The 25,457-nt window shown below is 42.4% G+C and overlaps 1 protein-coding gene across 3 annotated transcripts in view; it reads right to left on the bottom strand.

Annotated features, from left to right (window-relative positions):
• Window positions 1–8,860: 8,860 nt before the first annotated feature.
• The window catches only part of macrod2 (mono-ADP ribosylhydrolase 2), a 394,808-nt gene continuing 378,211 nt past the window's right edge, over window positions 8,861–25,457 (bottom strand). For 2 of the 3 annotated variants that reach the window (XM_085800746.1, XM_085800747.1), the window contains exons 16-18: window positions 15,234–15,272; window positions 14,690–14,761; window positions 8,861–10,238 (exon numbers count right to left, since the gene is read on the bottom strand). In XM_085800746.1, coding sequence (XP_085656872.1) covers window positions 10,216–10,238; window positions 14,690–14,761; window positions 15,234–15,272 — 134 coding nt within the window. In that variant the 3' untranslated portion in view covers window positions 8,861–10,215. The remainder of the gene's footprint in view (window positions 10,239–14,689; window positions 14,762–15,233; window positions 15,273–25,457) is intronic. The other variant, XM_085800748.1, reaches the window with a different exon arrangement.

The raw sequence follows: 25,457 nt of genomic DNA, 5'->3' as shown, positions 1-25,457 counted from the left end.
TCATATTCACTCACTTAGCATTCATTATCGCTCATTGGAATATGATACGGGGAAGTCTTTCAGTAAATAGCGACAGCCCAAAGTCATTTCATGAGTTTGAGAGACTATTTTCAGTGAGACAGATTTCTCTTTCTCTCTCTCTGTAATGGCTTCAACTGTTTTCACATGGTTTCAACTTCGTCACCTGCAGTTCAGGGACTCTCTGAGACTTTGTGTCTTATGTAATACAACACTAGCTAAAAGAGTCACTCATGTCATATGAAAGAGCTTTGCTTTGCTTTGTTTTGCTGCCAAATAAAATGTGCAACCCTGCTTAAAACAATATCTTTGAAATGGAAAAACAATCAGACGTTGTGGCTTGAATTGGAAACTATGACTGGTCATGTCACGGTCACACTGCACCGTATACCGTATATATATTATAGTACTTGTTTCAGTTCAGAAAGTTTCAACAGACTATTGTCCTATGATCTTGAGGAGTGTCGGCTTTGTAAAGGTTTCTACTCAAAATGGTTTCACTTTTCTGTCTTGGCCATTTCTGTGCTATCTTCCCTCATATTCCACTTTGTGCTCATCAATCACTGATGAAGGCCTGATTGCACATGAAGTGGCTGGATCCCATTTTGAGGTGTGACAGGGGCTTATTTTGCCCTGGTGGCAGTGATGGCTGCGTGTCAGAGCTCATGACAGGATGCTCTCTGCTCTGTCTCCAGAGGTTTGGGAGGTTGAAGGGCCACCAGCCCGCTTTTGTCCTCCTTTTTTGTAGATGGTCTGCGACACGGCTTGTTTTAGGCAGAAGGCAGAGGCTGTAATTGATTTCTCTCTCCCCCCCTTTCCCTCCCTCCGATCCCGCCCGTGGCTCTCAGGCTGCATCTCTCCTCCAAAAAAACAGATGAATAAAAAGACAGAGTGTGAAGTTTATAGCCAACAGTCACAGCGCTGACAGATGGTCAAACCTCACGTTATCAGGGTCTGATAGAAGTCCGGAATGTGGTGGTTAGCTCCTGAATTGGCTTCTGAAAGGATCGGTCATATATATTAGAGCAGAGCGTATTGAGCCGTGAAGAGCCGGAGAGATGGGAGATATTGAGGTGCTCTGACGCTGAAGGTGAGAAGCAGTTCAGCTTAGATCTCACAGGCTACATTAATAGATTGCCGAAATGATAGATGCACAATGGAACAGTGTGATGAATAAACTGATTCAGGCCCAGACATTGAATTTCAATTCCTTTTTGCTACGGCCGGTGGGAAAAGTTGCTGCAATGTTCAGCGACGTGTCTGAGATTCATCCGAGTGAATCTCACAGGAATCAATTTTCGACTTCACTCCCAGCATCAGTATTTTTCCATGTTGACTGGCCAATCTAATTATTTTAAGCTCAACAGAAGTAAATTGAAGTCACTTTTTTTCCCCTGATATCAAAAGAATCAACAGAGCATTCATCATAATTGTGACCTCGTGTCTTCCTGTCAGTGAGACTGACTTAATCAATTGCAGGACTTGTCAGCTGTGACAAGAGGCGTTTAGCCCGGAGAAGAGACAGACGGGTGGCATGGACTGTCTGCAGACGCTCTAGCCTCTCTCCATTAATGTCAGTGTCTGTTCCAATCCACACAACTCGTCTCAGACACACAGTGAAACTTTGTTAGTCAAGTTTAAGCTCAACAAAGCCTCTCTTTTTTTTCTTTTTTTTTCACTGCGTGCAGGAATAAATGAGCCAATTAACAGTGAATGAGAAAATCTCCCTGTATGTTACAGTCTGAGGTGTTTCGTGAGTTGCATCTTGAAGAAGGGCTGTGGCATTCTGTGACAGGAAAACCTAAAAAGTGTTTCTTGGTGTCATTTTAATCGTCTCTATCAGCTCATTTGAGTCGTTAACACCTCTCCGGCAGGCTCAGGCAATTTGGCAGCGATGCTAAATGAATCATATTTATTAATGGAGTTCATATAGCTATGCATCAACTCAAATCAACAACATCGCTATGTTTTCTGAACTGTTTTCCTTCACCGTTATTGTAATTTAATGGAGATTCTTCATTTTTTTGATGAATTGTGACATAAACAGTGAGTTATTCAGCTTAATGAGATTAAAATGGTACAAAGAGGACAAAAGAAAGCAAGTGATGAGAGTCAAACAAATCTCCCTACATGTCCTTTAGCCTCCACCTGCCCTGCAGTGGCAGCAGCAGAGACGACTAGCGTGTCTGACTGTAACCATCCACAATTCACCACTGAATGATTGGTTGTGAAATGGCACATTTAAATTGCATGCTGTGTTGAAGTGATTTTCCTGCCTACCTTGATGCCTATTTTGTTATGGAAATTCATGATACATTAACATAACCAGCAGGAGCTCAGAACAGAAAATAATGAATCCTGGTGAGAAGGAGCAGCGCTCTCCACCCTTATCTGTGAATTAATAAACACACATAAAGTATGCACCCGAGGGTCACACCGCGTGACGTGCAAGCACACACTTGCCACGCTTGATGGCCGCTGCACATAGTTAACTGAAGCCTTTCCTCAGTGAGGAAAAGATGTAATGACACACGTGTAAAGAGAGAAAGATGTGAGCAGCGTGTCATCTGAACCAGCTAATGGTCTGATGTACTCTGCCTTCACAATGGCCAAAGCAGAACAGCTTAAGTGAGAAGACCACCGACCAGCAGCTACCATTATGATCAGCTGGAGGAGATGTAACTGTGCTGTGGCTCACCTGTGAAATGTGAAATGTGGAGTGTCTGACTGCAGTCCACCGTCCTAGCTGTGCTGCCTTCTACTCTTCATATTTAACTGTTAAATGGACTCATCAACTTGACCTCAGACGCTTCCACAGCAGCTTAATTGGACGGAAGTTGTTGAACAGTCGTTGGTGAGGTCCGTTCACCTTACAACGGCTCAACTCCGTTCACCTGCTTGTGAATGCAAACAAGGGCATCACTTTACTTACTACAGCTTGTTGCTACGGCAACAATTCTCCAAAGCACTGGAAGACGCCAAAGGCTCCGTCAACACTGACAGGCAAGATGCTGAAATGCAAAAGCAATCAAGCTTATCTATCTCTTTTCTCGTGAAGATGGGATCTCAAATTTGTTTGGGAAAATAATCAAGCCCATGTAAATGTTCACAGTGGCGTCAACAATCAGCAGCAACAACATCAGACCTACCTGCAGATTATCATCTTTTTCACCAGGGTGTGTGTTATACGGCGCGGCGCGGAGTAATCTGTGTTGCATTTGTTACTTGAAGTTGGTAGCAACTTTTTTTGGCAACAGTGGTGAATAATAGTGGCCAAGAAGTTGCCTAGAGAGTCTGGGTTAATCAGGGAGAGGTTGCTGCCAGGATTCATTTGAATAGCTCTTAGGACAGTGACTCATTTTGTTGATTAGAGCTGTATGTTAGCCCATCTGCAACGCAATACATAATATTATCACGGCAAACACACATACTGTCAAACTAGTAATGCTGTATACAACATGGGCCCCTGCATCAAAGGGTAAAAGAATCTCGCAATAGATAAAACACACTGATCATTTCGCAAATGTTAATTCGATTTAAAACACTGAGTCATTCCCAGAGGGTCCTTGGCAAATTGCGAAGCTTTGGCAAATATACGATCCATTAAAACCCTATTCTTTAACTTGTGACAGCTGAGAAACACTAAGTGGAATATAGTGTTGCCAAATAGATGGCATTAAATTCCCATGATGCTCAGAGCACTTATTGACTATTTTTGACTTGCTAGGAAAAAAGTCATGAAATCAAGGGTAGTAAAGACATATATTGTACGTGCTGAAACTTATAGACGAGACTCACATGTAAATAATATGTTTACAGTTTTTCCCTCAAGGTGTCTAGTCATGCACAAATACACAAACAAATGCACAGAATAGAGAGAAAAAGAATATAAGGATAAATCATGATGTTGTAGTTTGATTTAGGTGGAGGTGGAGGGCTCGTTACTCACACAGACTTGGTATTCATTATGAACTGTCTCTGTGAATTATATAAGTACTGTATTGATAGTTTAATACATTTGGGGGAAAAACACCCGCTGCATGTTTATTCCTCATGAGAGGTCAGAGTAGGGTGAGAGCAGACAGCATGACTGACTGGCCACAGACACACTGGAAACCAAGCCTGTAGCCTGAGTAAATAAAATGATAGTTACATTTTCTAACTGACCATCAGGGGAAGCCCTCGGTGGAGACTGAGTGGATGAGGAGTGGTGCGCCTTGACATGAGCGTGTCAAGGTGCGCACACATCAATCACAAAGAGGCAGAAATGAGTGATAAGTTTTGATCGGCAGGCACATAATTCATCCCTGCTGACTCTGAAGCCGAACATATCTTCAGCGTGGATGGAATAAGTTAGAGAAACATTTGCAAAAGGAATCATTAAAGAGGAATTCATGTCCTTAATAAGTAATTAATAAAGTGAAAGTTAACACTTTTATATATGTGGAAACGAACTGTTGGCATATCCTTCAACAGATTATTATCAGTGTAAGAGAGCCAGTGGATAAGCATAAAAATTAAACATCATTTAACAGCTAATAGTCATAGGTGAAATTGTTCTTACGATGTGTTGAAAGGTTCAGTTTTTGCATTATTAGCTTGTGGTAACTTACTGTGTTGAAACCAGTGATTTTACAAATACATATTCTGTTTTGTATCTTTACATCTGCCATTTATTTGAAAAGAGTCTCCTACTGATTTCCTAAAAAAAAAAGAGAGAAAAGAAAACCTTTTTACAATTGACCCCAGCTTCCCTACTGCTCTGCTACTGTTCTGCTCTGTTCAGTATTTGTAGTTAAGTGCATTCAAATTAGACAGCTGCAGAGAAAAGCAGCAGGGCTCCAGGAGAAACCTTGCACTCCCCTCAGCTTGACTTGTAAGTTCTTGATCTTTAAATGCATTGCTGATTCATTCCCCCCGAAATCCTGGAAACTAAAGATCCAGGTGACATTTCATTTTGCTCTAATAGGTTTGAGAACATCAGCATAACTGAAATGCTTGTGCAAAGTTACAGCTAAATAAGGCAAATGCATTTATTAATATTGAATTTAATTACTGTGCGTTTCAGAGCCACTGCTCTTTCATTTTCTTTCATTAGGCTTTTCTGTTGCAAAAACAACACTGGGAAATTTTAATGATTTCTGAAGTCAATTCATTAGCAAGGGGAGCAACATGTTGAGTCCTTATTCCGTCAGTGTTTGCATTTACTTAGGTGTAATCCAAATGGAGGCTTGTTCGCTCACATAAAAGCTTCCGACCTGTAATAATAAATAATGAGGACAGTTCAGCACTAATGGCGCCAATTTAACTGAGGTTTATCAACAGATGTTGTTGATGGCTCTCCAGCTTTAAATAAATGCAGGACCTTGTCTTGTCTCCAGCTGCTCTTTATCAGTCTTGGTGATGAGCAGTTCCACCCACAAAGTAGCAAAGTAGGTTTACTGCGACACAGCCACGGCAGGCAGCACACTTTTAGTTGCACAAGCCATTGAAATGTCTGAACCAAGTTGAGTTTGTTTTTGAAAACAGCAGTGAAATGAATTCAGGTGTAGATGTCACTCGTGAATATTTCTAAGTTGTTATTCTGAGCAAGCTGGGGAGGGGGAAAAAACATTAAAGAACTGCTCTTCACAGCCCTAATTTACAGCTCAGTGATTAAAAAAAAGAAGCAAACAGGCAGGCTTTGATAACTTCATGCTGTATGTTAGACACACTAAACAGTTTCCATCTGGCCTTATCTGTGCTATAGCTACAATAATGAAAAGCATTTACCATATCACCTGAATAAGCACATTATCAAGTCAATAATTAGAGCAAGAACAGAGAGCAGGGGAGATAGAGGAAGTTTATTAATCCTCCTTCTCTACAGCTCTCTTGTCATGAGGGGCCATCAGCATGAGACAAACGGGCTTTTTTAGTCAGACAACAAATGTAATCTGCATAACCGTCTTGTGCTAGTTTAATCGACGTATCCTCATTTGTTCAAAGCCAACCAGCAATGCTGTGAGTCAGTTTCCTTTCAACATTTCAGTGGCTCTCGCTGCCTTTGAAGACAAGCATCCATAATGAATGGCGTCAATTTTCATCCCAATTAGAGTGTTTATCTCGGCTCAGTTCACCTATAGTGTTGCCTTTGCCTCTTGTGGGAGAGATGAATTTTCATGAAGGACAAACACTGTACTTCAGATAAAAAACAGCTTATCTAGCCCTGGGATTTAAAGCTTTAGAGCTGGAATTATTTTTCTCCAATTTGTCAGAGCTGTGTTAACAGCGCGTGTGGTGGTGCCAGGTCGCCGTGGTGTGGCAGGAGGGTGGAAGAAAGTGGGAGGAGTCAGCATCAGGAGAGCAGTGAACATGGTAATACATGTTTATATAAGAACAGGTCCAACAGGCTTTTCATCTGGAAAATTGAATAAAAGCAGCGATGGCATCACATCAGCCCACAGCTGCCTGATAAGACCTGTCAGACAGACAGTGACAGAAACATGGCCACTACACCGGTCAATCAATACTACTGTCACATACATAAATACTCTATCATCTCTGATATTAACATATGCATACAGTGCCTGGGAGATGTTGCTGCAGTGCTGTTTAGGACTGCGACTGAGCAATTCCAGCCTCATAACTCTGATGTAAGCCAGAAAATCCAACACGGTTAGGTGTAAACGAGGATGGCAGGCTGTTTTTGTGGAATAGGGGGTTTGTTATTTCAGCAGCAAAGTGTTTTTGTATGCCAAGGAGCCGGCGCATAGCAGCAAGTCTGTGTGATGAAGCTGTTTTCCCTGATACTACCTAATGCTCAGGTTCAGGGAACCCAGCGCTCCGACATGCAACATTTAAATGAAGTCATTAAAATTTAAACCGTCTCCATTCCAGGGACAATCACTCCTGACATCCGCCTGGCATGCGACAAGTTAATGGAAGGTAAACATAGTAGCTGCTGCGGCAATGTGAAACTTGTTTTTCATTGGCTTTTCACACCAGCAGAGAAAAAAACCTGTTATTGATGCTTTTTTTCTGCCAGTATGTTAACCACAAATGATAACAAGGCCTGCATGTTGCTCTTTATAACCCAATTATACACAGCTCTATTGACATGGAAAAGAAAATATTGTGTTCCTGTATCTGATTGATGTTTCTCTCATGAAAAGAAATAATTTTCCTGGGTTTGAATTTACTCTTTTTTTTTCTGGATCTGACTGGCTTTGTAGTGTTACTGTATGAATGAAGTTTTGGGCTGTCGTGGTAGTTTCATATAGGGCTGCAACTAACGATTATTTTCTTTATCGATTAATCTGTTGATTATTTAAATGATTAATCGATTATTTGTTTGGTAAAATGTTGAAAAAATGTCAATCAGTGTTTCTCAAACCACAAGATGATGTCCTCAATGTCTTGTTTTGTCCACAAACCAAAGAGATACTCAGTTTATTGTCATAATGGAAGAAATAAACCAGAAATACTAGCATTTAAGAAGCTGGAGTCAGAGAATTTGGACTTTTTTTCTATAAAAAAACTACTCAAACCAATTATTCGGACATCAAAATAATTGACGATTAATTTAATAATCGATTATTGTTCGATTAATTGATGAATTGTTGGAGCTCTAGTTTCATATCATATAACCCCCCCAGCTCCCCTGGTTTGTCCCCCCTCCTTTCCCAGGTTATCTACATTTTGAATGTGAAAGTGGGGACAAAATGATTGTTGCTTGAAGATAAATGTAATTAAGACGTTGGTTTGATGACTGAGTGGACGGAGTTGGAGTCTGGCTTGTCCAGTCTGGGTCATTTTGAAAGTCAGGAGAAACATGATCAAGTGAGCCTCTAGTTCTGTAATAAGCCTCTAATTTCTTCTGGTCTAGTTGCTGCTCTTCTCAGTATAATCACTTTAAACATGTCTGATAGCTAGAAACAGGACATCACATCTTAATCTAAGTTTAGCTCAGGTGTTGCTGCTCTCTCTCTCCATCCACTGGTATAAATTGGTGAGGCGAACATCTTTCTGATGAATGTCCATGTCTGTTTTTGGCGGAACACACGCGGTATTTGTGTCCTCTCAGGGATACGTGGTGGTTGCCTGGTAACGTGGCTTCAATGTGTACATCAGATATGACTATATGTGCTCCTGGCTGGCTGGAGAGACGAAAACATCTGTCTGGTGCAAGTAAAAGTTGTCATGTAGTTGAGGTTTGGCTCATCGTCAGCTCCCTGCTTTGTTCTGATAGATGCAGTTCTGTTTGTTGACGGATGAGAAGAACTCTGGCTGTTTTTTTTGTTTTTTCTTTCCCACTGCCACTGAGGGTGCCAAGTCAAGGTGCATACGGCTGCTTTAATGACTACTTGTATAAATATGTACAGTAGTTTTTGTGGCTGTTCTGCTCATGGAGTTTGACTTCAGGAGTTGTGAAGGGAAATAAACATTCACCAGATTTAAGAAGGAGCAAAGATAACATTTCTGTACTGATAAGGGAGGTGAGAGATAGAGAGGTTCTGGTCTGCAGAGCTTCTGAGTCTTTGATAACAAACTCCTTGTGAGGTCTCTGGCCATTAGTGAGTTACTCAGAGGAGGAGGGGGGGGCTCTGGGGTGAGAGTGTCTGCCAGATATCTCCTCCTCTCATTTGATACAGGAGGGAGCCTGAGGGCCAGAGAGGCAGCATGCTGGAGATCACAGGACACACTAATTGTTTCTGTCTATCCAGAGACACACGGCTGATCGTTCTGTTCAAGTTGTTCAAGTTCTCACATATGAACCGAGTGGAAATTGACTGTAGCCTATACTGTACCAGCCGCTAGTAAAATGAAGTGAAGTAAAAAACGAGATACACAACAGTTGACATTAAAAGCTGAGACATGGCTTCCACCTTAAATTTTATTAGTTGTTTCTGTTATAGTTTAGCAAAGCAAACATCAAAGTATGAAGGCATCATTTCATAGAACTTTAATTCATCTGATCTGTAGTATGGCACCACTGAAAGTAATTCATGAATTATACTGACATTTAAAAGTAACCAAAAACCAATTTTTTTTAAATCAACAGAGAAAAAAACCCAAGAAACCATTAACAACAGGTATTAGCCATTACATGATGTACTTAAAATTACTAATCATCAGCAAGCAATACACAACCAAGAATTCATACTTGGATCACCTCCTTACGTCTGTGATTGTGATTTTGTAGTTTGATACGAAATAAGGCAGATTCCTTCAATACAATTATAGACAATCTGGATAGGAGACAAGCGGAAGCCAAGAGAACTGTAATTCCTGTTTATGTTGGTGGGGGTCAAAGCAAATTTCTGGCATGCACTAGAAATGGCAAAAAAAAAGGGGAGGGGGTAGGATGGGGAAAGGGGTGGGTGAGGGTCAGTAGCCGATTTGTTAACAGACACGCATCCTCTTTAGTGTGCGTGGGAAGCTGATGAAGAGTTTTCCTGGGGAAAAGGAGTTAAGCTGCAGTTAGAGCAGCGGAGATGGGACTTTATCAGTGATGTTAGGTAGATGAAAGGCCTGGGAGTGGCACATCGCCTTACTGAATCAACGTGTTGACTTGATTTAACTAAACAATGGAGCTGGAGCTGGAGCTGCGGTGGCGCATGAGGAGACATGGCAGGTGTCAGTGTGTTGCACTCCAAAGAGCCTTACAAATGCTCTGTGTTGTCAGGTATTCCACTGTTGGATGTCATCAGGGCTGCGGTGGTGGTGGTGGTATTTCAGTTGTAAGAACAAAAGCATGGTTGATGTTAAGCATCAGCCAGCCTGGAGTGTCAACATGAAGGAGCTGTGGCTGTTGTCCTGTGACAGCTTCACCATGCTCTCACAGTGGGTTTACATCAAACAAAGACTTGAACCTGGTTTATCTCATCGCGCCCAGCTGGCTAAATGATGTATGACTAACACACAGTGAGGTATGGCTCATCTTTTCTGGTTGATATGTTCAAGTCCTATAGTTATAGGTTTTGTACATACATACATATACATACAGTACATACATACTTCAGGGATGAATAGTTTCTTAACAAAGAAGGAAAAGGCAAATTAAAAGTTGGGAATGTGAGCATCTTGTGAGTAACTGGTTGTCCTGGGCCAGTGTCAGAGCCCATACTGACATGGGCCAGTCTGACACCAGTGTGGTTGGCCTTCGCACAGTTTGCTGGCTGTCAGATGAGGTTGATTGTCCTTTCCCTCAGCTGGTCATTCTTTCTTCTCAACAGTGTCTGGGTGGAAAAAACAAACCCCACAGTCTGAATTAATAATTTGCACGTTTAATATTACATCTAGACACTTTGCAGAGGAGATTAGTGTGAAATGAAGATTAGAACAAGCTCTGCTCGGCTGAAATGATCATCACACCCACAAAATGAAACGGATTTGCTGCGTTTCTTTGTCATATGTGACAGTTTACTGCACATCTTAAAGGTTTGGACTGCTGCTCACATATACAGAGCTATATAATGACACCGCCATGGGCTTTTAGAAATGTAGATAATAATTTTTCACCATGGTCTGACATTCTATAGAGCAAAGGAACAATTGGTGAAAATAACTGCTATTTGTAGAGAAAATATATGACCCTGCTATTGTCAGGGTAAATAAAGAGTTGGCGATGGAGACAGACCATGGGTTCATTAATTCACAGGGATTTTCGCCATGAAAATGATCATGGTATTTCACAGTAATCTTTCTATAGACTCGCAAATGCACAATGTTGCTCTCTTTTGCCAGAGGGTGGCATCAGTTCTGCTGCAGAGGTGGAAATATTAATGTAATGCTGTGGCTGCAGAGAAGTTCAGGGAGGTCGCTGAATGCATTGGTATTCATATGTATGAAGACTAGGAATATTATGAACATCTGCAAATTTCATGAAACTCCAGAGATTTTAACTGTCATGTACCAAAAAGTTGGTAAAGGTTGGGAATATTTAACTTTGCACATGAAGTCACCTGAAGTCATTAGACAGCACTCTGTGGGATCAATATCTCTACCAAATGTCATGGCAATCTAATCAACTGAGATTTGGCTCACAGTAAGAAGACCTCTTAGTAAACCTCTTGGCACCTCTCAGTAAATATCTGACAATAAACTGAACTTGTAATATTCATCTCTAAAAGCCAATAAAGGGCAGTAACATGTTACAACCCTCCAGTGTGTCAGTTTAAACCACTGATTCTATGAAGGTGTGTATGTGCTCGTATCGTTTTATTCCTTTAACTTTAATGTGAATACACACACTAACCCATGAGGCACTGTGGGGGTTTCAGGTCCTCAGCCCCAGCTTTTTGATGGTTAAAGGGATAGTTCAACATTTTGGCAAATTGGCCCATTGCCATAATCCCTATAGTTTTAGGAGTAGGTTTGTTACCTTTAATTGTCGGTGCAAGCTATTTTTAGAACGGTGGAGCAGAGCCGTGAGCTACTCAGAGCTACGCTACGGAGGCTATAGGATTTCTGGGTTTCCCTCATCAAATACACAATCCAACAACTCCAAAACACTCTGGTGGACAAGTTGTGACCTGCACATTCACCACGCTGTGAGATAATAATGGAAAGTTAAGAGACAGAGTTGTTTTCGAGGAAAATGCAGAGACTGCTTGCCGGAAAACTGCCCACGACAGGAACGCGCATCAGCAGTTTTGCATGAATTTACCTCTAAAACGACTCTGTCTCGTAACGTTCCGTTATTATCTCATAGCGTGGTGAATGTGCAGCTCACAACTTGTCCACCAAAGCGTTTGAGTTGTTGGATTGTGTATTTTATGAGTTTGATGAGGGAAACCAAGAAATCCCATCAGCCTCCGTAGTGTAGCTCTGAGCAGTTCGCGGCTCTGCTCGGTGGTTCTAAAAATAGCTCGCACCGACAAATGAAGGTAACGAACCTACTGCTATGACTATAGGGATTATGCCAATTTGCCAAAATGTTGAACTATCCCTTTAAGACTTGTGTTAAGGTTGAAATAGGTTTACAATTTTTAGGCATTTATTTGTGATGTTTAAAGTTGGGGAGAGAGGCTAGAGAAAATATTAGGTCAATGGTTGCCGGACAGTGGAACATGTTTGTGTATCTGTTAGCAGACATTGTGTCTGTAGCCTCTTTTGTTTTCTACTCTTTTCTGTTTGGACAAAATTTTGTATAGAGTGTCGTAGAGTTTCAATGATAGTGGTATTGAAAACATCTGACCCTGAGTCAGGCACAGTGCCATGTCTTCAATTTTGGTTTGGTCTCAGTAAAACAGAGAAGACTGATTAAATGCCTGGTGATGATTAGAGTGTGGTTGGTTGTGATGCTTGACATTTTCATCACTGATTTAGCTTCCACTGTTTTTTTATTACAAGTGGCACATGTGGTTACATTGCTAAAACTGTGGAAAACGAAACTTAATATTCCATTTATCATATTTATGTTTCAAGTTTGTTCTCTGTGTGGGCTCTCTCTCCTGGTTCTCTGGCTTCCTCCCACAGTCTGAAGATATGCACACTGGGTTAATTGGAGACTCTGAATTGCCTGTAGGTGTGAATGTGAGTGCGTGAGGTTGTTCATCTCTATACGTCGACCCTGTGATAGACTGGCCACCTGTCCGGGATGTATCCCGCCCTCGCCCTATCTCAGCTGGGATTGGCTTCAGCCCCCACAACCCTGCACAGATAGGCGGTGTAGACAATGGGTGGATGATGCTGATGTTTATGTTTCACTGTAGAACAATATATCCATACATTTTGAACACACAGTTTGAGTGTATTTAAGGAAACAGCATCTTGTTTGGATGATCGGCTGTTGTCATTATAATTCCGTAGTCCACTGCTGGGAGAGAGAGCGACTGCAGGTTGAGCTCTAAACTAGAGAGAGAGGAAGTGGGCCACAGCTCTGTCATTTCATAAGCTTGTCTCAACAGCAACGGACTATTCTATTCTTTCAAAGCAATATTGAGACAATCAAGTCAGGCAGGAGTTTTCAGCTCTACCACCCATCCTGCCTGCATTGTTTCTACATTCTCCTGCAGCCTCAGTAGAAACTACATTTGCATTTTGTAATATTGGATAGATTTTTCATCATCCAGCCATCATCTGCCGTCAAAAACCTCATCCTGTTACAGTAGCCTAATGAATGCTGTCTTTCCTTTTTTTTTTGGAAAGGGAAATATTTTCTCAAGTCTTTCTCATGTATTTAAATGTCCATTTTAACCCTCCTGTTGTCCCCCTGTGTCAAGGAAGGAAGGAAGGAAGGAAGGCAGGAAGGATGAAGGATAGAAAGAAGGAAGGAATGCAGGAAGGATGAAGGGAAGGAAGGATGGATAAAGGGATAGAAAGAAGGAAAGATTAAGGGAAAGAAGGAAGGAAGGAAGGAAGGACAAAGGGAAAGATGGAAGGAAAGAAGGAAGGGAAAAAGGAAGGAAAGATAAATGGAGGGAGGAAACAGATTGGGTCAAAAAAGGAAGGACGAAGGGAAGAAGGCGAGGGAGGGAGGCAAAAAAAGAATTGTGGAAAGAAGGAAGGGAAAATGGAAGGAAATAAAGATAGAGGGAGAGAACAGATTCGTTCAAGGAAGGAAGAAGGGAAAGAAGGAAGGGAAAAGGAAGGAAAGAAAGATGGAAGGAGGGAACAGACCTGTCAATTGGATCAAAAGAGGAAGAAAGAAGAAGTAAGGATGAAGGGAAGGAAGGAAGGAAAGAAGGAAGGGAAAAAGGAAGGAAGGATGGAGGAAGGGAACAGACTGGGTCAGTTTGACCCAGAAGGAAACAGGAGGGTTAAGTCATTGAGGAAAAGGTCCGTACAGGGAGGCAGGTCCACGAGCATCAGACTCACAACTCCACACTCGCCGTGAGCCACACTGTTGTTCAACAACAAGCTGCTTCTTCTCTGATGATTCGTCTGCCGTTGTTTAAGCCTCTCCTTTCTACACCAAGCCGTTAGTCTCTGCCAAGTTATTTAATGTTGCTGCTAGCCTGTCCTATTTATTCAACCCTGACAATCTGTTCACAACAGTTGCTTAATGAATTTTTTCTACCTGGAAACTGTATGATGCCCAACTCTAAATCCTGTTCTTTGGCTTCACAAAACTCTGTGGTCCAACACAGAGAACAAATGCAGACAAGGACAGCCATAGCACTCTCCACAGACGTCTACTTTCAAATTACATGCTGTCTTATTACTCTAAATCTCAATGGAGACCTGAGAATAACAACAATGTTGTATCCTTATCAAATATGATTTATTGGCATGATTATTGCACCCACTGTCCGTGTTGGCCGCATATTAAAATAATACACATTACACACTTGATTTATTAAATGCCTGATAGTTGGGTTTGCGGGTAATTCATCACACTCCATCTCCAAAGACATGCTGACACGTTTACACCAAAATATCAGGGTCAGAGCTGCAGCTCTGAAACGGGTGGAGAGGATTTACAAATGCATTTGGCCCTGGAGGAGCACGTACAAGCCGCCTGCCTGCCACCTGCCCCTACAGAGACGAGGAGATGGAGACAGACAGGGGAAAAATCCGAGACGAGGAGGGTGAGGCAGAGTAACACTCGGCTGCACAGCGCTGAGGATTCTCCGGATGAAGTGAATTTTAATTCAGCAGCTGCGGCTACTAATAAGAATCCGCTTATAAATAGAGATGAGTGCGAGATAAGTGCGTGGTGTGAGTGCTTCCTCCACGCCCTTACCTTTGGACTGAATGCTGTCAGTTGGAATTGAATCAGGTTCTCCTGAGCTCTCGCCGTGATCTTTCATCTCCTCTAGACAAGTGTAGGGCGAGAGAAAAAGAGAAGAATAGAGAGGGAGAGAGGGGAAAATATGAGCAGAGGCAGTGATAATGAAGAAATGTGTTGCCCCTCTTCTTGTGCTATCTCTGCAATGCCAAGAGTTAACAGTTACAATGTCGCTTCAATAGGATTGAACTGGAAGTGAACATGCAATTAAGTTTTGCATTTAAACAAAAGGAGAATCTACATTGCTGTGCAGTATTTACTGGTGCCGACTGGAGCTTTTACCACTGAAATTAAAGCGCATTCGATACAAAGTCAAAGTGCAAATGCACTGTGATTGGCAGGTATGTTGACAGAAATATCTACCTGTGAGGAGCACAAGGAAATGAAGAGATGGAGGAAAGGATGAGGGCAGCAGACAGCAGGGTGCTTTCTGTTCACTGACAGGTTTTCCTGATGCGTCAGTGTCAAGAGCAGAGAGAAAAACACAATCTCAACTTACCTCCATTGCTGGTGCCAGTGTCGTTGATCTCAGCGGCATCTGTAATATAGATCACATACAGACGTAGACATGTTATCCATCATGAAATTCAATTCATACGTGCACATTCACTGGATAAAAGAGGCTTAGGTATTCATAAAAGTTATCATTTTCACAAGATTATTCAGCTTTTTTTTAATCATCTCACTCTTGGTAGACCTTTTTTTTTCTTTCTTCTACGCAAATTACATTCTGCTCCAAAAAAAAAAAAAAAGATCATCCCCAAACCAGCCTAGGAATTTAGGCAGCGTCATGGCCCCGCATTTACATTTATCTGTGGTGATGTAGAACAGTCTCTCATGCCTGGAAATACGGCGCCTTCCTAAAGAGTTATACTTCAAAAAAACAGCAAAACAAACGCGAGAAGGGAGAAGAAGACGCATGCAAAATTAATTACAGACTGCTAGCCCTGTAAGGCAGCTTGAGACCCCCCCTCCTCCCCCTCCTCCCCCCAACACACCTCCTCCCTTCAGTTCACACACACACCCCAACAACAATCATCCAAACAAAGCACACCATAAAAATAACCGCTCTCCCCAGGCGATCCAGTGATGATGTAAACAAATACAACTGCTTAGGCGTGATAGAAGAACGTGTGGAATCCAAAATGGTTTCCCTGCTCTGTATATTTACAGCAACAAGTCTGCTGACAAGGTCATTTAATTCCTTTCCTTTCCTGCTTCCCTGGTTGTAATTGCAGCTCTGGATAAACGTGTCAGGTTGCAGAGGTTCCTACTTATCACCTTTTGCTTCAATTTGGACCTGCAGACTGCAACCTATAGAGGATACACTGTGTGTTATACTCTTCTCTGCTTCTACAGATTTAATCTGTTGCAGCATTTTGGAAAGATATTTCTCCACCCTGAGACACCTCTGGGACTCGAGGACTGGTGAAAAGCAGGAAGGATGAAGCAACAACGATCTCACCCTCACTCTTTCTTTTTTTTTTTCTTTAATCAGTTTTTGATCTGAGGCAAGGAACTGTCCAGGGGCTGAAATAACATTGTTTTTTACATGCCAAACTATTAAAAGGAATGGGTATTTACTGATACTGGGTTCCTAGTTTCATAGCTGATTTCTATCAGTAATAAAATGTTCCTCCACAGAGTAAATGGTGAGATCTAGAAACACAGTAACATCACTTTCCATGGGGCCACACATGTCAAAACTGTTGGTGTAAACAAAGCTCAGAGAGCTGCTCACTTTCCTCTGCAGTGACAAATTAGTACTGGCAACCGCAATGACTTTTCATTATACCTGCAAATGATATCAGGTAATATAATCTGTACTAACTTGTTTATAATTTGTGTTTTTTTTTTGTCATAGTAATGTCATTGTGCGCGCAGCAGAGACTCTGAATACAAACATCACAGTTGACAGGAATGGCTCAAACCAAGAGAATAATAAACTATTTGTAATAACCAGGAACAATCCTTTAATGTCTTCTGCTTTATACATCAAAGAGGCAAATTCACCACCACATCCAGATCTGCACTGCCGCGGAATGAATTGGGAGAAAGCGCACAAACATATTGCACACGTATGTACGAGAGGCAGGTGTATGTCATCAATAGTGATGACTAAATTATGCACACCCGTGAAATATCGTGCATTAACACTTTTCCACATAATTACTTTGCAGATATGGAAGCTGATGGCGGGGACACGTGAAATGTGGCTGATGTTATGACTGGTGTTGGAACCGAGCCCTCATCATGTCTGCCTCTTTATACAAAGTAGCATAGCGCGGCTGTGAGCAGCAGCAGGAGCTCACAGAAGCACTGGCCTCATTCCAGATGCTCCTTTCTTTCTCCCCTCTCTCAGGTAATAACAACACAGTCTCGGTGCTGGGCTGCCGTCCTCTTCCTCTAATATCCAGCACTGATCAAAACAAAGCCAAAAGCTTGGAATTTCAATTGATTGCAGCTCCAGCCTCCCTCTCCCGCCTGCCTTGGAGGGCACAGCACCACCGGTCTGTCTCCCTCTTTAATTTGACTCCTGTGTGCTGACAGTGGAGGGGCGATCATTTAGGGGGAGGATGTGAGTGTGCTGTGCACATAAACAAGATTGGGGGGGAGGGGGGGGGGGGGTTTCTCTCTCAAGGTTCTGGTGAAGGAGAGAAAGAGTCCACAGAGAGCTGATGAGGAAAAGAGGAGAAAAACAGAAGACTGAATTGACTCCCTCAGCAGGAAACTAGACAGCTTACACCAGTGGTTTTAAAGCCGGGACCTAGAACCCTGAGGGGTCCTTGACAGTCTCCCACCCCCCTGTTGGTATGTATGTTCATCTGCATGCATGGTGAGAACATTTTTTTTTTTTTATAAGGAGTGGGTTACTGTGGGGGTCTAGAGAAAGCAGGAATAAAACCAGCTCACACTAATTGCATGACATTTCTATAGGCAACAACAGCATGTGGGGGGCGGTAATCAACATTTTAAATGGGTTTCTAATCTGCATTTTTTTTTTTTTGCATCCAAGAGCAGTAATCTGTTTAACTTCGTGTTATCCTTCAAGTTATAATATTTCAGTGGTGACAGATTAATTTACAAGTGAACAGAGGTCGCACAGGAGATGGAAAACATCGGAAACGTTTGTCAAACGTTCACATTCTCGAACTTTTCTCGTCTCCTCGGCCTCTCAGCTGCTCAGTGAAAACACCCCAGAGAGAAAAGCCATCAAGAGGGAGGATGAGCAAATGTGTGTGTGTGTGTGTGTGTGTGCTCACATAAGAGAGGGCATAGGAAGGAAGAGAGTTGGGCATAAGTCACCCTTGTATGCAGACAAGCAGAAAATTACATCCCCCCACCTTCAATTCATTTATTAGACAAGAGGTAGTTAGCGTTTTGTTGGTCAGCATTAGTGTACTGCAGCACAGTATTCAGCCAGAGAAAATGTGTATGAGCTGAACAGCAATGGCCAGTTTAGATTTGAAATCTGATGTAGATTATTTGATCAGCTTTGGCTTTTTGTATGATAAGCTTTCTCATTATTTCACTTCATTCTCCACCAGCGTTTGTCACAATCTGCAGCAGCTCTGCTTCCTTCCGCAGCAGTTTTAATGTTCTTGTCATTCTGGCTCAGTCGGCCCACGGGGACTGCCTCCCCTGTGGGTCACCCACACAGCAGCATGGGAACCGTCTCTGCTTAATGTTCCAGACAGGAGCCTTGAGCAGAACAGGAGGTTCCTTTTGTCCCTCAGCCACAGGACATTTCTCCGTCTTTCATACAACTCCCTCTTTTCTTGAGCAGTGGAGAAAAAAGCAAAGCAAAAAAAAAAATCGATGGCAGCGCAGAAGTGTCTGTGCTGTACAGTGTCGATTCCCCAGGAGAGTTTCTCCTGTTCATTTGATCCCCAAACCGTAGCATGGGGAGTTGGTCCTCTGTGTCTGAACAGGCTCTGGACCTTTGATCCCAGCCACCACACAGGTGTCCAGCTGCTCCCCCTCAAACAATGGACATGACCTATCACCATCTCTGTGCAGGAGCCAATGAAAACCACAAAAACCCTACATTCACTTCCCAAAAGCTGCCCGGTACCGTCTGTAAATACATCACAAGTGAAAATCATTTACTGACTAAATCTCTATGAGTGATTGCATGGAGTTTTTCTATTTTTCTTGATTTGATTACATATCTGGTAAAGGTCTTTGGTTTGTGTCTCTTTCATGAAGCAGACGGAAGGCCACTGTTCGCTCAACAGCACTTCAGGAGAGAATGAGATAGGAAAATGTCAAGGTCAATAACAGTATCTATTAAGAAGCTCCATCTCCTTTCAAAAGATGAGAACAGAATTCATTTAGAATACAAACTGGGTGGTCTATGAGGGACTCGGGCCTTGTCTGCATTGGGTCATGTATTTTAAACAAGTATCAAAGCGCCCCTCATTGAACTTTGCATGGACTAATAGCTGTGGGCCTGATATGCCTAGTGCAAAGATAATTAAAGACATCTCCCTGCTCAAGCAAAACAAGAGCGGGTGGACTTCAACAAGTGCCCGACCAAAAGAACTAATGAGCTGGTAAATGTAGAAAGCAGCCCATTTTCATATGTTAATGTTAAATTTATAGTACAGGCTTGTGGAAATACCTCAGCTGCATGAGCTGCCACTCTAAAAACAGGAGGAAAAAAGGATTTTGTGAGGAGGGGTGGGTCAGCATTCGATAGTTGGACTTTTCTTTGCTATGAGATGGAACAATGTCTGACAATCTGAGCCAATTAAAGAGCACTGAGCTGTGACCTGCAGGCTACAGAGACCAAAACAAGCCTGCTCAGTAAACACTGTGACCGCCCCTCTATACCGCTATCCTCCTGAAAAGCCAAGACTCTTCATTAATATTCCGCCTTTCTTCTCCCTAAGAAAAGGCCGAGGGGTTGTGGACACTAAGTATCATTGTGCTCCCCTGCGGGTTTGGGTAACCTTGCAGTGGTGGATGCGGTGGGGCAACTCGGCGTTGGGTCAGGGTTCTCTAAACACACTGAAAAGGCCCAAGCTCATTACACAGGCCTGGGCCATGCTTGACAAGATGAGAAAACACAAAGTACTCTGAATGACTGAACAGAGAACAGGACACCATCTGCTTTGGGGTTAAGCCGCAGCTCAAGAGAAAGTGAAGATGATTAGAGGCAGGCAGAGACGGCAAGAAAGACGAGGGGGCACAGTTGACAACATATGTTGCAAAAAAAATGAAAGGGAAAATGACCACTGGCAAACCTCAGATAAGACATAAGGTTGAAAGAAACAGGAGAGCCAGTAAAAAAGAAAAAAAAGTTGTCTCCACTGGCAATGTCTCTCACTCTTGATCTCTCCTTTTAGTCTTTTTATATTCCCCACTTTGTCCAAGGTAGTGTGAGACGGTCACCATGGTCTGTCAGAAGATAAGAGGAGAGCGAGAACACAGATACGCGGAGATGAAAGGAGTAAGTGAATAACTGATTAAGTTAAGAAGTGAGAAATGGAGACAACACAAAAATAGACATGGAAGGAAAAAATGCAAAAGAGGCCTCCCCCTGTGTGACCTACATACCTGCTAAACCTGCTGTCAGTGGTGGCCTGCTCCTCTCTCATCACTCGCTGAATTACTTTACATAATCTTTAGACTCTGTGCTGCTAGCAGCCCTGCTGCAGGAAGCTGCCCCGCGCTGTCTTCAATACCTATTGTGCTTTGCTATTTCAAGGCACAGGCAGGACTACAACAGTCTTGCAGAGACCTGGCGAATCTGACACCAGGTGATCTGGCTAACCTGCCGCGAACCATTAGGGAGCGAAACGGCGTGGCTGAGGGAGGTGTAGAAGCAGCGTGTTTATAGAGGAAGCCCTGGATGTTTTTGTGTCACCAAGGACACGGCTCTGGCCAGCTGACAGATTTGCAGTTATGAAGCGATGCCTCTTCTGGGCAGCTCAAGGTTTTCCACAGGCTATCATGGATCGGACCGGTCAATATAATCACAGAGCTGGTCTAGACTGCAGTGAAAACCAAGCAGAGCAGCAGCTGTCTATTATTTAAAGGTCAGTTAGAGAGCAGCTTGATTGGTAGACCTCAGTGGAAGCGATGTGTGTGTGTGTGTGAGGTTTGTGCTGAAAGCCTAATGGAGTCAAAATTATGGAGAATGAGGAAGTTAAATCGGATATCCCCATTGTAACAATATCCCATGATCTCACTTCACCTCTGTGAGCTAATTGCGTTGTCCAATAGCATTTTCTCTGATGACTTGTCCTGATGTATCATTTTCCAATCATAGCACAGAGCATGAGATAATATACTCACTTGTGTCATATTGTTAGAGCTGCAACTAATGAGTTTTTTAATGGTTCTGCTGGACTGCACTTTTCTAGTCTTATTGACCACTCCAAGCACTTTTCACTAAAAGCCATCTACACCCATTCATCTAGCACTTTTTCTACACGTACATTGCTTCTTCATCACACACAGATGATACATTGGGGGGCAGGTTTTTGTTTTGGCTTTCAGTCTACCTCCTGCACCCAGCTGCCCTAACAACAGAGAGCTAGTAACAAAATATTAGTCTTTTTTTACAGTATCAATTCATGGACTAATTATTGCAGCACTGATTTAATACTGTATTGTGATTATTGCATCATAGCCTCGGTGGATTCTGAGTAAAAGGGTCAATATTAGAACAATTCCAGTGAATTAAACACACAGTGACATTTGCAGTCCAAAGAGTTTAAGACTCATGGTCCCAGTTGTCATGTTTTAGTCTCAAAGAGCATTGTTGTCAGGATCCCGCCTGGCTTTGCTTCTTTTTCAAACTGAAGCGCAGCCACCATCAAGTCTTCCTCGCTGCCACCCAGAGACAAGCAACCTGTACAGAGATCACTCATCACTCAGACACTGTCTGTGTTTTCAAAGGCTTTGTGTGTGTGTGTGTGTGTGTGTGAGTGTGTATGTGTGATGGAGACAGAAATGTGTTTGAGACTTTTCAAACACCCATTTGTTGTATCTCTGCTGGCTGACAAATTCTCACTCTGCTCTGCTTGATTCATTTGCTGTTTTTGTGAAGCAAACAGAGGGGTGGAGATAGGATAAGAGAGCTGATCAAAAGAAGAACTTCAAAGGAGCACAGAAAAAGTCTGTCCCTTATAGTCTGTTAGATGAGGCCCCCCTCTTTGAAGCTGGCCTCTGGGCCAGAGGTGACCAACATAATGGACTTGGTTGGTCTATTCCCATCTCCAGCTAACTGACCAGATTCACTCCTAGGAAAACCTTACAGAGTGATGGATGTGCTGAGGAGTGATGGCAAAGAATCAAATTCAGCCAGACACCAGGGAAACAGGCTCAGTTTGATATCCAGTCAGCTAAAATTAACAAAACAAGTCAAAGGAGTGTAGTTGAGTTTAAGAGTGAGGAGCAAAGCCAAATGGAACTCAACAACAAGGCTGCATTAATAGAGATAAAGATAAGTAGTCTCCTCTCGGCATTCACACACAATGCCTCAGCAGGGTTGTGATTGGTGTAGCCTCTGTTCCTGGACTTTCACAGTCAGTGTAAAAAGCTATAAAACACAAGCATAGCCTAATGTCTTCAGCCAGTGGCAGCTTGCTCCCCGAGGAGCCACTCAGTGCTATAGTATACAATGTTATGCCAAAAGTTAATTGTGTGCTGACAACTCATAGCCACAGGAAAGACTGCATTGCTCTCCAGAATTAGATTTACACCACCAGTATTCCATTGTTCACAAAAGACCAAGACGAAAAGGCACAAAACAACCAATTAAGCAAAGCTTCACATCCTCTTTGCAATTTCAGATGAAAGAATATAAATGCAAACTGCACTTCAACAACAACACATTCTGAATGGAGCCGGCCATTGGAAACTGGGATAAATTATTCAAGATGCCAAAAAGAAGCAGGAAAAAAAAAGTTTTGAATTGCAATGGATTAATAAAAAAAATCCACTTTGTACTTGATGCTTTAACAAAACAGAGACCACACAGGGTCACTGTGCTGTGATAGTTCTGTGAGTACCTTCACATCATAGCCAACGGCAAGTCCGCTATATTTCAGAGCCACCATTTGTGTCGGTGTGTTGTTCTGGTACGCACAAGCTGTACAGTATACCACAGGGAGTAAAATACATAGAAATCAATCACATCCTCTGAAAACACCTGCAAATATGAGAATAAAACCAATTCTCTCGACAGTTGTATGAAGGGAAATTGTTGCACCTTCACTTCCATATATTTTTATGATTGTTTGTAGATCCTAAAAGAAAGAGAGGTACACGGCATGCAGCGTGGTTTCTGGGCAGTGGGCACCATACACCACTTGTGGTTGTTGCATCTGGGCTTTCTGCTCACAGCCTCACATACAGCCTCACATACCACGAGCTGCCAGTCACAGTGCTAAATAAAGCAGTTGCAGCCATCAATACTTAACATATCATGGCCACCAGGGTAAAAAGAAAACATTTGGAGATACGTAGAAGGCCATGAAATGTAAGACAATCATATCACCATAAAGCAGTGGAAACTGGTGGATAATGAGGATGAACCTCAGTTTACTTGAAATGCTGTGATGTTTTTTTCACCACATGTCTAAGGAGCAGAAAGGAAACAAAGAAAAATCAAGGGAGAGATGAGCAGTGGGAGTGTCAGCTCCAGCAGCCTCTGGGCTGATGTAATGGTGGCTTGTCTCTCTGCTGTGTTGAGACTGAGATTGTTGTGATGGCCTGCTGAGTCTGTCTGTCTCTCCATCCTCTTTCTCTCCATCTACCCTGCAGGGTTCCTCATGCCTGACTTTAGTGTGCTATTACAGTCTGCCCCCTACTCCTCTGTCTGGTCCTCAGGTCTGCACCCACAGACGTTCAGGTGGAGACCACCCCTATAAAGTATTCTCTGTAGCATCTTTCCACAGTAAAGGCGCTGCTTTCATCCTACAGCCAGCCTCCAGCGGAGGTCGGTTTAATCAAAGGCAGGAAAATAAAAGCAACAGCGATGTATTGAAGATTCAGGCTTCCTGCAAAGTTGTTTGTGCTGTGTATACAGGTGTGCTTTATGTCCAAGAGTAGAATCAGAAGAACAGGACTGCCATATTTAAAGCTACAGTGCGTAACTTCTACGTGTCTGTACTGTAAATATCCGTTTCACCCAAGCCACTACAAGAGGAGATGATACAACGCTGATTAAGCCGTTCGGCTCCTCTAACACCTCGCGGTATTTTTCAGTATTTGTTCTTTTTGTATTTGGTGTCTTGGGCGACATTCCCAAACAAACGGTAGCGGTGGGGAGGGGAAGGGCGGGTTACACCGGGCCATACGCCATATTGAGTTGCCGGCCGTATCGTTGTAATAACACAGAAATCGAGAGAAGTTACGCACTATAGCTTGAATGAAGGCCATGTTGATAATAGACACAGGAAATCCCATCATAGAACAGATCATGTGTTTGTGTATTGTACGGCATTGCAAATACTTAATAGTTTAACCTTCCTCCAAGTTTGATTGGAGGAAAGGAAGAGCTGCTGTTTACTCAGTGGCATTGAAGCTCTGCAGCCATTAAATCTCACCTTTGGAGCTAAGACAATAGCTATCGACTCCTGAATCACACTGCATGAAGGAAAAACAATTTCTGTTCACAACTCAGATTTATTTATTCGTAGCTTTAGGCAAAGACAGTCTTATTTTAATTTATGGATGCTCCGTGAGCTTACTGAAGCGGGTGCCCATTCTCTCAAGTCACCAGAATCAGGCTTGCCGGACAGATATTTCAAATACAATAACAACATATTGTTGCCTCTATTTCCATTTCCAAGTAGGTTATGAATATTCATAAATAAAGGCTGCTTGGATTCCTATTTCAATTTGGGGAGCCTTCATAACATCCCAAATATCAGAGAATCTCATTTCCCGTGCAAGGAGATATCTAATACATATGATTCATTTAGTGGAGGCGCAGCCTGATTTAAAATACAAAAACACTCCTCTGTCTACCTCCTCACATATCTCTGCTCTACAAAGACATACTGAGGAGCTAAAAAAAATCCCTAGAAAATAATGTCTGTGATATATTGTTTGGGTCTTATGGGTCTTGGTTGCTTATAATTGAATTAATTACTAAATATTTTAAAATAAGCATATTTACATGAACAGAGCTGCAATGTCAACAACAGATGGCGTAGTTTGGTATTAGGAACTTTATCTATTATAAGGATGTGTGTAGACTGAATAAATTATTACATTAACAAGTTATAATGATGAGAGTGAAAATGAATAAAACATAAAGCTGTTTTCCTTAGCTACGTGTTATGTTATTTTGTGTGACTGAGCTGGGACCGAGATGCTTAGCTGTGAAACACACTTCCATATGTGCAATACTGAGCTATGTGAGAACAGCGGGGTGTCAACCGACATCGCAGACAACTGGGAGCACGTGGATATAAATGCGTAAATGCAAAGGATGATATCAGAGAAGACTGTGGAGACGTATCCGTCAGTATCACATCCTGCAACGTGGGATCGCTAATATGTACAGTGTGGCCTGCTCATTATGAGGTTAATCAGCGAAGCCTGCTGCTATGACAATGTTCACGAGACAGGAAGGCTCCGAGCTGGTAATTCTGAAATCACATGCATCCACAGCCACAAGTAGTGTAGCTGTAACATGACTGAATAATTAACCAAATACTAAATTAGAAAGTACCAACCTAACACCATTTACTGCCAGATT

The sequence above is a fragment of the Trachurus japonicus genome, chromosome 15, assembly GCF_045865225.1.
Source record: "Trachurus japonicus isolate A0001 chromosome 15, Traja_1.0".
In the NCBI taxonomy this organism is placed as follows: Eukaryota; Metazoa; Chordata; class Actinopteri; order Carangiformes; family Carangidae; genus Trachurus; species Trachurus japonicus.
This window is presented reverse-complemented; position numbering and strand designations above follow the sequence as displayed.